This window comes from Typopeltis vanoorti, chromosome 12 (genome assembly GCF_054136105.1).
Source record: "Typopeltis vanoorti isolate ZY-2024b chromosome 12, IOZ_Tvanoo_1.0, whole genome shotgun sequence".
In the NCBI taxonomy this organism is placed as follows: Eukaryota; Metazoa; Arthropoda; class Arachnida; order Uropygi; family Thelyphonidae; genus Typopeltis; species Typopeltis vanoorti.
Window position 1 is genome coordinate 9,318,089 of NC_143560.1, and position 14,612 is coordinate 9,332,700.

Consider the following 14,612-nt stretch of genomic DNA (forward strand, 5'->3'; position numbering starts at 1 on the left):
TATTCCCAATTCTTTGATTTGCTTGTTTCTACGCACTGATGATGTACTGTTACTTTCAGAACGAAATATCTGCACTTTCATTTCATTAAAGTTAATTACTGGGGTTATCATGTAATTTGTTGTTTATAGTTATTCCACAGGTATCATTAAAGATTAGTTTATTAAGCAGAAATATATAAAAAATAAATGCAATATATATATACAACAATTTAAATAAAACTTTTATATATACCAGATAAAAAACAAAGTTTTCTATAGCAAATATCTTAAGAGATACAGCGAAAAATGTAAATTTCATTAATACAAAGCATACTAATTAAAGGAATAGAAAATTAATTAACATTACAAATTTCTAAATGTACTGCATCCACTATCACACATCACCATTAATAACGGTGCTGGTATACCATACCATTGTGTAGCACCACAAAAAAGCACTGCATGTAGTTCAAACAATCCACATATATATCAGACATGAATTTCTATAGATGGGCAGTGGAGAACTGTGAGCTGATCAAGTAAATTACTAACATTCCAATAACTATTCTACTGATACTGATGGTACCTTCCTAGATGTACTCCAAAGTTTTGCAAAACTAACACCAGTCATATATCATCTCTACACTCTTTTATACTCAGCTAGCATATATTCCAATATGTGGAAGCAAACATACAAAGAGCATATATAGTGAAATGTGGAAGCTAGGAAATCCCAAGCATATGGAAGGCACATATTCTACCCACAGAACCTTTCTCTCTAAGAGTTAACTATAAACAGGACTGTAGGTAATCCAGAATCCTAAATCTAAAATAACAAGTGCAATGTTAAAAATAGGACATCATTGTTACTGAAAGAAGACCATCTATAAGAAAGAACGTTTTTCTCATGGTATCTTAAATAGAATTTAGCATTGATGTAGTTTCTAAATAATTAATTAATTTGTAATTTTTTTTCCCACTAGAGGTCATGCCAGTAGAATAACTGGTGATCAAATCATTGTTTCTTTAGCTTACTGTGTGTAACATAACTCATCTTGTCCTTGTATATTTGTATATACCCCAGATGATGATCTTAATATGAAGATCGAAACGTCGGGAAATTAAAAGAGTTATTTATAACACAGTTGTAAAGTCCATAATGATCTAGGCCGATTTTGAAGACAGAAGTAGAAATGGCCATTAAGGAACTAAAATGTGGAAAGGCAGAAGGAATAGATGAAATACTTGCAGAATTCCTGAAACAACTTCAGAAGAAAAGAACTGAAGAAATAAATAAATAATAAATTTAATTTATAACAAAGGAGAACTACCAAAAGATTTTATGACCTTAATATTTATATCTATACCAAAGAAAAGTAATGTAGTGAACTGCAAGGATTTTAGAACAATAAGCCTCATTTCCCATACATCAAAAATACTTATGAGAATCTTAACATGAAGAATTGCATCTAAAGTGGAAGAATTTCTTGGAGAAGATCAGTTTTGTTTCAGGAAGGGTAGGGGAACAAGAGATGTGATTGGACTGTTAAGAATAGTAAGTGAAAGAAGTCTAGAAGTGAATAAAGAAGTTAACATCTGTTATATAGATTTTGAGAAAGCTTTTGACTGTGTAAAATGGGATAAGATGGTGGAAGTAATGGAAAAGATTGGTATAGATTGGAAAGACAGAAGGCTAATTATCTCACTATATATATGGGACAAACTGCCATGGTGAGAGACATATAATGGTACAACAGAACCAAGTATCATTGGACAAGGAGTAAGACAAGGCTGTTCTCTGTCACCAATTTTTTCAACATGTATTCCAAAGCAATGTTAAAAGAAGCACTGGAGAATTCAGAAGAAGAAATAAAGATTAGAGGTAGACAGATATTTGCAATAGGATACGCAGATGACAAGGCATTACTATAAAAACACTGAAATAGGACTACAACATCTGTTGAACAGATTACTGGAATCCTGTATCAATTACGGAATGAAAATTAACATCAGAAAAACAAAGGTGATGAAAATAGCAAGGAAAGAGGCAAATATGGATATCAGAATAAATGGGGAAATGAATCAAGTAAAGACATTTAAATATCTATGAAGTGTTATTAGCAGTGATGGAAGATGTAAAAGTGACATAAAAGCAAGAATAAACGATGGGAAAAGATGCCTTTAATAGAAAATGGAATTTATTCAGAAGTAAAATGGATAGAAACCTAAAGAAAAGACTAATAAAATGTTATGTGTGGAGTGTTGCCCTCTATGCATCTGAAACTTGGACATTGAAGAAAGAAGAAATTAAGATTTTGGAAAGCTTTGAGATGTGGATTTGAGAGAACGATGGAAAAAATCAAATGGACAGATAAAATAACTAATGAAGAGGTCTTAAAAAGAGTAGAAGAAAGAGGTCTGTTAAGGAGAATAAAAAGAAGCAAGGGAAAGTGGATCGGATATATTCTGAGAGGGAATGGAATCATCAGAGATGCCATCGAAGGAAAAATAGACGGAAAAAGACCTAGAGGAAGAGTAAGGAAAGCAATGCTAGATGACATGCTCAATAGAGACAGGTACACAACCTTGAAAGAGAAGGCTCAGAACAGAAGCGAGTGGAAGGAAAGTTTCTGCTACTAAAAGAAGAACCTGCTCAATTGCAGAATACTAAAGAAGAAGAAGAAAGTCCATAATTTCTAAAATGAATGCTGATCACCATGCAACACTAAAAGAAAGGAAGCTAGGAAAGCTTTTATGGAGCAATGAATCACACTACCAGAGGCGTAGTGAGGCTATGGCCAATGTGGCCCCAGGCCATAGGTGCTAATTTTATATAGGCACAAAAAATGAGATTTAAAAATTTTTTTTTTAGAATGCCGCAATTTTCTTTCCTGGCCATAGGCACCAAAATTATTCCCGACATCTCTGCACACTACATCCTCTAAGCAGATGGATGAGTGGATATGGCAGGTGCCTGCCCACTGAATGTCTCTTACCAGAGCACGTAATCCCAACTATGAAATTCAGAGGTGGCAGTGTGATGGTATTGTCCTGTTTTTCCTAGTATGACCTCCGTTTGTGGTACCACACAATGAATTCCAAAAGGTATCTGAACATTCTGGACAATGCAATGTTTCCTATTTTTGTGGCATTTCTACAGTGACTATTGTCTCTTTCAGCAAAACAATGCACTGTGTCATAAAGCTGCTGTTGTAACTATGTGGTTTGTGGACATGAACGTTACCACAATTGGATTGCAATCACAAATATTGCCCTTAGGGGATGCAGCAGAAGAGTGGCATACTAGCTGCATTAATTCATCGTAAACCACTCATTGGGGGGGGGGGGACTCAACCCGTAAATTATTCAAACCTTTTTGACTTCATATTCTTCAAACTTGATTGTGTGCAGTACAACTATCCCAAACAGTGAGGATTTCATCCTTATTGAGTTCAATATCCATAACTTTGACTACCTTCCTTATTTTTTAATCAAAGGTGGAAGAGGTGGTATTTGGTGTAAGCAATGATTTAATACAATTGTGCATGTTCAAAAAGTCCACTATAGTCTCCAAATCAATCAAAATGAAGACACACAACCAAAAAGGAACACTGGGAGCTGAGCATTGAGGCATTTACAATCAAAATCCGAGGTACTAAATAACATCCTTATTAAGCATAAAGAAGACATTGTTGCTCTAAAAGAAACTTACCATACCCCCCTAAGGAAAATTACCATTCTTGGCTACATTCTTCTCACTGATGAAAGACCTGCCCTGGCAATCTAGGCAAAAGCAAATCTGGGAAGAATCTCAAGATCATTCACAAAGTGACTTTTTTGTTGGTATACAGCTGCATAACTTTTCAATCTACGATGCATATAATGTATATATATAATGTCTACAATGTATATATATAGCAGACAAGCTAATCACTCGGCCAGCCAGGCTAGCCGAGTGGTTAGCTTGTCTGCTCTCCAGTCAAGAGGCTGCAGGTTCGAATCACAAACATCCATGCGCGCTGTGGGCATGGATGTTTGTGATTGTCTGTGGAAATACTAGTGGCAGTGGTCAGCAGTAGATGGCGTTGGTGTAGTTGTCAGTTGGTGGATTGTGAGTGGTGGAAGCAGAGTTGTAGAGTAGATGCCCTCCCTCGATAAGACTGCGTGGAGGTGACAAATAATAATAAGTCTACTTGACTGGCCAAGCCCTGCACTTCATCAATCAAACCATCCTGGCATCATCCTTGGGGGTCAACTCACAGTACATTATGGGGATACAATAATAACAACCCAGATCTGCAACTGAATGTTAACAAACAGCCTCCTCTATGACAGCAAGTCACCTTCAAATCTGGAAGATGGGACAACCTGTGTTTACCATCACTGATATGGAAGGAACTCCTTTCATCCCAACTATCAAGAACTGCCTCCTTTTCCCTACAGCCAGCACAGACCTTGCCTAATTACTATAGGACTTATAATCCCCAGAATAAACAGCTTCCCAATACCACAATGGAATCGCAGGAAAGGAAACTGGCCAAAATTTACTGAATTCATTGAAAACAACATAAGTCCACCCACAGTTGATACCTATAAAAGATTCACTAAACTTCTAATAGCATCTGGCAAGAAACATCTTCCAAGAGGATTAAAAAAAATCCACACAACCTGCTGGTAAACTGAAAGTAGTATTCTTCTGGTAGTGTATGAACAACAGAACTACTTCTGTTCATAAGTAGTTCAGTAGTGTCATTCAGACACTATTTCTGGCCTCTTAAGGTCCTTGGATGATAGTAGAATAGTTCACTGGCATGAAGAAATTAACAACCTTAACTTTACCAGATCAAGTAACAAGGTTTGGTCACTGCTCCATTGACCGGGAGGCACCCGCACTCCAAACAGAACTAAGGGGAAAAGTAAACCCTAACAATATAATAGCCCTAACATAAGCAAAAATCGCAGCATAAGAAACTAAACCAAAATTCCAACAGATATCAAAAAAAAATCCATTGCTTTTTTTTTTTTTTTTCATTATAGGATGCTAAGGAAATTTATGTGGGATTTGAACCTGCAACCTGCTAGTTGGAGAGGGAGCACATTAACAATTTAGTCAACAAGATGATATACTTTCTTGTAGATAAACTTATACGTTTGGTTATACATGACTTTAAATTTTTCAGGAAATGACAACGTATACTAAAATATTAATTAAAAAACTTTAATCAATACCTTCCAATATTTCACAATGTTACATTGCCATCTTCTGGGAACATAAAACTATGATATGTGCATGCAGGCACTAACAATGAGCAAATGAGGCTGAAAAAGGCAACTGGCATTGGTCTTAGAGCTCTAAAAGCCTCCTGGCAGGCTAAATTGGGTTGTCTTGGCTGTTGGGCTGATGTTCTCAGGATGCAAGCTTCCCAAATTTGGGGCAGTCTCATGCACCCAAATTTGTTGAAGTGTGGGAAGTTTTTTAGAGCTGAAGCTGATTCCATGAATAATCTTTCATATTTATATTAAATTATTCTTATAAATTATTCATATAAAGATTATTCTTGGAATCAGCCTCAGCTCTAAAAAACTTCCCACACCTCAACAAACTTGGATGCATGAGACTGCCCCAAATTTGGGAAGCTTGCATCCTGAGAACATCAGCCCAACAGCCAAGACAACCCAATTTAGCCTGCCAGGATGCACTTTTAGGACTCTAAGACCAATGCCAGTTGCCTTCTTCAGCCTCATTTGCTCATTGTTAGTGCCTGCATGCACATATCATAGTTTTATGTTCCCAGAAGATGGCAATGTAACATTGCGAAATATTGGAAGGTATTGATTAAATTTTTTAATTAATATTTTAGTATACGTTGTCATTTCCTGAAAAATTTAAAGTCAAGATGATACACTCTTCATAATGCCATCAAAGAGCAGATGAAAGAACTATGGGACATGAACCCTGGAAAAGATCTAGGGATGATTCTCACGATGATGGGAGAGGTAGTAAGTTTTTATTTTCTCCTTTTTAAACACTTCAGTTTTTCTTCTGGTATTTTTGTTAGTTATGATGATGTAGTACAGATGTTGGACTGTGCAACATAGAGAGAGATCATGAAGTATTCTATATTGTAGTGCAACATCCTATGCAGAGCCCTGGGATGCCTAGGTGTTCCATAATAATAATAACAGGTTGCTATAACATGCTGCTGACTATGACCTCCCTTGGTCACTACCACACAAGTTCCAATTTCCAGATATAGACATAGTGGAGTTTTTTATTATTATTATTCGTGACACCTCCAAGGAGTCCGAAGACTCATCGCGGGAGGACACCTACAACTGTCTCAACCACTACACCGAAACTCTACTACGAATCATCTCCATCAACGCCATCTACCGCCCACCACTACCTCAACTAGTATTTTTTGCCTGTAAATTGCGTGTGTTCTGAAGGGCCGATTTGTCTGTATGCGGAGTTTTATGGGAGTTCTCCCATAAATGTGGAGGGTACTCCACTATAGTATTCAAAGCAAAATATGATGAAACAGAATGGAAGTCATTATTCTGATAGTCTGCTATGTCTGAGTAAAAAAGCTTTCCCCAATCCTGATTTAATCTTTGACTATTATCATTACAAAACCATTCTTGAAAGTATTTTAGTTTAATTTGTAAATTATAAAAAATAAAATAAAGTATTATCAAGTCCTATATTATATTCAACATCAAAAACTTACCTCATTTTTAGGTAACTGTTCATCACAATTAGACACATTTTCATTATCTACTGGTACTAGTGATTCATTTGTTGACGCAGAAAAACTCAAATTCCTTGGTGTACTACACTGTTCTAGAAAAAATGCATTTATGAGTCATGAAAAGATAACAAAACCAATAACTTACCAAAGTTACTACCAGCTCCACATCCATTTCTACTCTATCCCAATAGAAGCATTGTAGAACCTCAGTTTACAATTCTTCTATTGACACCACTTCAAAATGATGCCAGTTCAGTTGTAAAAGAGAGAAAAAAAAATAAAGATTCACATTTCCTAGGGAAGTTAAAATGGAAAATTCCACATGAGTGGAACATTTAAGGAATTTTTCTTGCTAGTTCTCATTCAACCACATAACAAATCTGAAGATGCTATTAGAGATGTGACTTTTATTTGCATTATTATAAGTAAATTAAAACTTCATACATAAAAAAAATGTATGAAGTAAATGAATCCTAGCATAAACAGAGGCTCCAATGCAATAAACTTATCCAAGGCCCAAAAATAATAATTACTTACAATTATAATTTCAAAAAATTACAATTCAAGAGAACAATTTTATTTCAAAATTTTACTATGATAAAAAAGACAACTTAGTAACAAGAATTTTTATTTTCATGAATTTTATATTCTCTACCATGAAGGTATTCAAAGCAAAATCTGATGGAACAGAATGACCAGCCCTTAATCCAGTCTTCTTTGTTAACTGCATGTGTTCTCTATTAGGATGGTTAGCATGTTATGTGGAATGTAAAACAGGAGATTCCAGAACAAAAAACTCTGCCACTACAGTATGAGACTGGCTAACTCACCTTCAGGTGAAAAAAGCCCAATTAATCTCATATTACCAAAAGATTCAAGCCCAATTCTCTCCACATTAACACCCCATCTGGCCATGACATCTATAGACGTCCAGCTAAATCTGGACATAATTCTGTAACACCTGTTGAATAACATGGATATGAAGTGCAATTTGGTCTCACTATTTCATCCACTTGGCCAGAAGAGAGGTTAAGGGCAAAGGTTATGACAGCCTTGAAAACTGAGCTAAAGAAGCTCTTTTCCACAGTGCTAAGCATAAATGTCTTATAACAGATGGAACCAGACAAACTCCACACATCTTAAATATAATCCAAAGAAGTAACTAAGTTTTTTGACCCAATGTCCGACCAATAGGCTCTGGATGTACACTTAGCGAACAAGAATGTGTGAACAAGTTATCTCATTTGGATTCTGCACTGGATGATACTTGAAGAAATATACTCATATACTAAGCTGTAATATACAACACTTAGTATGAAAAGAGCTAATATCACCACATATTACTTTCACTGCTTCACGAACAGGAAATACCAAATTTTGAGACTCAAAGAATGAATGTTTAAAAGTTGGCTGAAATGAACTGAGCTAAGGAAGCTCTTTTCCACAGTGCTAAGCATAAATGTCTTATAATAGATGGAACCAGACAAACTCCACATATCTTAAATATAATCCAAAGAAGTAACTAATTTTTTTGACCCAATGTCTGACCAATACGTTCTGGATGTACACTTAGTGAACAAGAATGTGTAAACAAGGTATCTCATTTGGATTCTGCACTGGATGATACTTGAAGAAATATACTCATATACTAAGCTGTAATATCAGCATTTAGTAATGAAAAGAGCTAATATCGCCACATATTACTTTCACTGTTTCATGGAACAGGAAATACCAAATTTTGAGACTCAAAGAATGAATGTTTAAAAGTTGGCTGAAATGAACTGAGCTTCTGCTCATTCTTCAGGAAATGAGCAGAAACTCAGTTCATTAATATCATTTAAGGATCTCAAAAAATGATGCGAAATCCCACTCAACAAGGGAAAATATAATTACCCAGGACCCCCATTTTTTAACATGCCTAAAAAACAGTCAATGATAAACTGAGCAGTGGTGCTGTATATTTGCTATGTAAAGTTAAAAAGATTCTGTTAAGAAAGTTATTTTTTTTAAATAAACAACCATCAAAAACCTCAAATTTTTAAAGCGAATAAAAGTTGAGCAGCTCTCAGATGTGAACTGCAGACTAAAATACACAAACATTATTCAAGAAAAAATGAAAGAGTTTGGGAACAGGAACCAAACATTGGAGATTCAGTGGCAAGCCCTGGAAATTCTTGGCAAGTCTGCTTACAGATTCCATATATTTTTCTTTATTATGTATATGGAGTCTGAAGACTCACTGCAGGAGGTCCACACTATTATTCACAAAATACCTATAATACTTCTAATGAACTCATTTACTGAAAACACTTAACTACCTCTGGCAACCCATTCTGTGCTGGATGAAAAAAAAATTTAATCCTCACATCCTTACTACCTACACTATTACTAAACTTTCATAAGTAATTCCTATGTTTTTTCCCTTCTTGTCATATACTGAAAAAAAAAAAGTTTGCATTAATCCACTATACCAACTTTTGGCACTTACAAATTTTCAATCTATCTGCACAGGAAGCATTCCACAAACCTGTACTATCTTGATTCATGTCTACGCAATGTGTCCTTGTCCCAAGAAACCCAGGAAACCAAATCTGTGCATATTATTGAAATGTTGCTTATCAAAGACCTATGAAAAAAAAAAAAAAAAAAGACAAGCCTTAATCCTGCTTATCAGCATGTTCAACATCAAAGTTATCCTACGAGATATTTTGCCAACTTTTGCAATTCAATCTCTGAATGTCCAGTGCATTCTAATCTCGCTCCAAATCCTTAACCTCATCAATTTACTGCAGTCTAGTTCTGTCACCATAGTACACAGCTTGTAATCTTTTCATCCAAAACTTCATTTTATTTATTTATTCATTCATATGGCAAAAATGAAACATGCAATACAATATACTGTCATATAAAATATATAAAATTAAAAGCCATTTTAAAAACCAGTAAAATTAAAAGGTTATACCCATATTAGTCAAATAGTTCATAGTTTTGGGAGTAGCACTTAAAAAGTCTGATATGTCTCCTGAATATGCTCTAAGATAACACTGGATCACAATATGGTCCACGGTTTGTCTTTGAGCTCCACAATCACAATGTGGGGACAGCCATTTACCCCATTTAAAAAGCATATTTGCACATACATACACCATGACCAGTTCATATTCTATCAAGCTGAGTCCAGGATTTCCATGGAAGGTTTGAGCAAGCATCAAAACTTTCTTGTACTCTGTTGAGAAAAAATTTTGTAATATCATCTGTCTGGCTCTTCCACTGTTCTTGCCACTTTTGCCTCAGGTCGAAGTTAGATTGTAGTAGTTGTTTGGCTAATTGTAGTGGTGGGTGTCTCGATCTCAATTGCTTTACACACAAGTCTGGGAGATCTAAGTGTATTGGAGAGCTGTGTTCTCCAGGATCTTCTTATACTACTATAAGAGAGCTCTAGTTCTGACAGACTTGGTGGAACAATATTGCTAAGAGCTGGAAGCCAGTTTGTGGGCATGATTTAATTGTGCCAGAAATCAGTCTCATTGTATTATTTAATGGATTATCAACACGTTTAACATGTGTGCTATTTAATCACACTGGTGAGCAATATTCAGCAACAGAGAAAACTAGTATGAGAGCTGTAATCCATAAATTACCAGCTGTTGCCACCCATGTCACACCTACGATGGGTAGTCTGAAAGGTTCTCAGCCTTGACTATACTTGGCAACACTATTGGAATGGATTTTTTTTTCTAAGTTGGTACATCTGTCCCATGTGAAATTGCAAGTCATTCTATCAACTAGTTTGTTTTATACAGCTGTCTGAAACAAAAGAATTGTCTGTATCCCTTGAAATTGATAAAATTGAGTATATTGCAGTTATAAAATTCTTAGTAATAGAAGTTTTAATGCCAAAAGAAATTCATTCGAAGTTCATAAAAGTTTATCAGCACTCTTCTCCTTCATTTTCAACAATTAAGAAATGGGCTGCCAAGTTTAAACATGGCTGTACCAGTCTTGAAGATGACCCATGTGAAGGATGTCCAAAAACTGTAACAACACCAGAAATCATTGATTAAGTGCACGATGTGGTATTGAATGACTAGCGAGTCAAAGTGTGTGAAATTGCTGAGACTATAGGCGTTTTAAAAGAACATGTAGGATATATTTTGCATGAAGAATCAAATGAAAAAGCTTTGCACAAGATGGGTGCTGCGCTTGCTCACAGCAGATCAAAAATGAACTCTCATGAAAATCTCTGAACAGTACTTGGAGCATTTTAACAAGAATAAAACTGATTTTGTGCATCAATTTATTACTATGGATGAGACTTGGATTTACCATTACACACCAGAATCCAAACGGCAATTAAAACAGTGGACAGTGGATACCAAAGAAGATAAAGTCAGTTCTATCAGCAGGAAAGGTCATGGCATCAGTGTTTTGGGATGCTAAAGGCATTTTGTTTATTAATTATCTAGAAAAGGGTAAAACACTAACTGGGAAATATTATTCGGATCTTTTAACCAGACTAGACGAAAAAATTCGTGAGAAAAAACCTGGTTTGCAGAAGAAAAAAATCATCTTTCATCAGGACAATGCACCTGCACACAAAGGTGTTTTGGCAATGGGAAAATTAAGGGATCTGCACTATGAATTGTTGGAAATCCACCTATTCCCCAGATTTGGCTCCCTCTGACTTCCATCTCTTCCCAAAACTAAAACTCTTCCTCGCTGGTCAGTGTTTTTCTTCGAATCAAGAGGTGATTGCAGCTGTAGAGGGGTATTTTGCAGATCTTACTGAGAACCACTATAGGGATGGGATAATGGCATTGGAGCATCTGTGGGATCAATGTATTAGTCTTAAAGGAGATTATGTTGAAAAATAAAAATAATTTTGAAATTATAAATTCGTTTTTTCATTCTTGGGCGGAGGACTTTTCAAATCACATCACTCTAGTATTAGTTTTTGTATTATGCTGTTATGGGTTCTTAACTTAGCAGAAACGTTTGTTAGATGTTATTTATAAGAGAACGTGTGGTCCAAAGTCACACCCAAGTACTTTGGAAACTTATTGTATCGTAGTAAGCATCCTTCAAAGCAGATATGCAAAGTGACATCTGCCATGTGATTATTAAGGTGAAAGCTTGATACTTCTGTTTTGTCTGGATTGAGCTGGCGCCTCCATTTTTTGTAACATTCATCAATTGTTTTCAGGTCTTTTGTAAGTACCTCTTCAGCTTGACTCGTGTTTTGTGTCAAATGGCAATTAGTGTCATCAGCATAAGAGAACTTGCATGAGATGGTGACGGGCAAGTCGTATGTGTATAGATTATAAAGTAGGGCACCAATACTGACCCTTGTGGAAGGTCATTATTAAGTTTTTGTTGTTGGGACATTTTATTTCCTACTATAACCTGAAAAAAACGTCCCGTGAGCATGGAGGAAATTAAGTGCGCAGTCCGTTTACATGAGACAATACTAAGAAATTCATATATAAGACCTTCATGCCAAACTGTATCATAGGCTGCTGTTAGGTCTAAGAAGACAGCTGATGTTTTGTCTTGCTTCTGGAATCCAGCTTCTATGTATAATGTTAAACTGAGCGCTTGGTCACAGCAACCACATTTTTCTCTAAAACCAGCTTGTTCAATCAGGACGTGCTGCATGTTTGGTATAGACAATCTGTTGTACAGAAGGCAACTCAACAGTGCAATAGGTCTATAACTTTTTGCCTCCTGGGGCAGTTTTCCAGAGAAGTCAGACTAAATGTGGTTAGAACGGTCCTCACCAAGATCTTTGGCAAATTAATGCATTACATTTACTGATTATTGAGGTCAGCTTAATGTTTCATAGCTGATGTTAGTTCCAAAAATAGTCTTTCATACATATTGCAACATCTACACAGCACAATTGTCTTCTTCCATGTTATTTTGTGTGACAGAGTTTCCAGAGCATGGCTTCCAGTCCTCACAAATGCAGTTATGTTCTTCCCAGCAAATGTTAGCAGATCTACCAGTGTGTTCCAAAGTAGACTGGAGTTATAAGCATAAGGAACTTTATACAATCCAGGACATGTAAGAGAACAAAGTTGATCTTTTGGCTAAAGGATGAAGATTGCTAGCTGGAGAAATGGTTCCACGGTGTCATGAAGATTATATTTATGAAGATCTTAAGCTATCTTTTCAAATATCCTAGATAGGGTATGGGGATAGTTTTTGATGTAATTTTTGTGTGTGTAAAACAAGAGAATGTCATTAGAACAAATACCTGTGTGCATGTGGAAGTGTTTTGAAAATGCCATACTTTTTGGAAGGATGATAATGGGACTGATTATTTAAGTACCTTCCAGTGTATAGGTTTCCTATAAACAAAAAAAGATGAACTATTTAGTTGTTATGTAATTGGTATGGGAAGGGAACAGCTGTTTGTATCTTTATCTAATGAAAAGTGTATTTTTGGATATTGGTTGTTTAAATGCACTAAAAATGTATGCCTATGCCAATGCATGACCTACTTTCAACTATTCACCAAAATGAAAACCTTGAACAGTAAAACAATTTTTATGTTGAGCCCATACATGAGATTGGTTGATCAACCTATAGCATTGATACCATGTATGGATAGTGAGCTGGGAAAAGAGAAACTTTTTTACATTGGATTTGAAGGCCTGTATATTGTATTCCTTGGAAAACACATGGAGGGGGGGGAGAGACTGTTCCACAACACTGCAGGGATGAAGGAGGTGGAAAAGAACTTGTTCTGTGGGTTTCAAGTTGTACTGTGAAGGAATGTTAGGTTCTTTACAAGATGACAATGCTGCAACACCTAAATGCAGTCAACTTTATGGATAACTCTTATAAAAATAAATCACCAAGGCAAACAGTCAACTTCTCACTACCTGAGAAGTTGACTGCTGATGAAATTAAGAAGCCCACTGCAGTTAACTATTGAACATCAGCAAATATTCTGCTACTCTCCACAGCAGATCTTTCCTTAGTTTATCATCCACCTCTGGACACATGATATGGAAAGGTTTGGAGAAATATGTGCTGTTGCTCTTGAAATTTCCAGGCATATCATTGGATTCTGCATCAAAGCTTGCTCAACAAATTGCCATCCTTTGGTTTAACTTCTGCTCTCTATAATTTATTTTTCTTTGTGATTCCCACACACAAAATGTTGTAAACTCATCGTACATTAGCACCATGAATTAAATAATCCAGAAAGATAATCACAGGCTAAGAGTTAGTTAATTCAAAAGTCCTTTTATAGAACAAATGAAACTTCTTTTCAGTTCTCTGTTTGATCTCTATAAAAGACCATCACTTTCAAAAAAGGTGGTAGGTAGCTATCTGCATATCATAGTGGAGTGGATGGTTTCCTTTTAGCACTGCACCAACAATACAGGAATGTTCAGGAAAGTCATTTATATATATATATATGACTTTTTCTCAGTGACCAATAACACACACTATTCATAGCTTTGCTTCAACACAGTGTTCAAAGATCAGAATCTTCAGGATCTTGAACTGATGTCGTAGACCATGCCATTCTTCAATGTGGTGAGGATAATACAGTACAGTCTTCTTCCATTTAATCATGGTTGGCATAATAAAATAAATTGTACTTGCCAAGAAATTATATTCTTGTTTAATCTTTGATCCAAGTGCAAGCAAGTGAAGTATCTTCATGACTAGATTACTTATATACAGAGGCTAATGACTTCAGCATCAATTACCTTAGTATCCAAGGAAGATACTAAGGTAATTGATGCTGAAGTCAATTACCTTAGTATCTTCCTGGATCTGATTCCCACTGATGAGACCGTAATAAAGGTCAAAACCAGTCTAGGTAATGATCCTCCCATAATGTATAGAATTATGCACATCCAA

The 14,612-nt window shown here is 35.8% G+C and overlaps 1 protein-coding gene across 2 annotated transcripts in view; it reads right to left on the minus strand.

Annotated features, from left to right (window-relative positions):
* LOC150100573 (recQ-like DNA helicase Blm) overlaps positions 1–14,612 on the minus strand; it is a 317,833-nt gene that overhangs the window by 240,815 nt on the left and 62,406 nt on the right. For both annotated transcript variants that reach the window (XM_090401345.1, XM_090401343.1), the window contains one exon: positions 6,711–6,823. In XM_090401345.1, the coding sequence (XP_090257471.1) occupies positions 6,711–6,823 (113 nt within the window). The remainder of the gene's footprint in view (positions 1–6,710; positions 6,824–14,612) is intronic.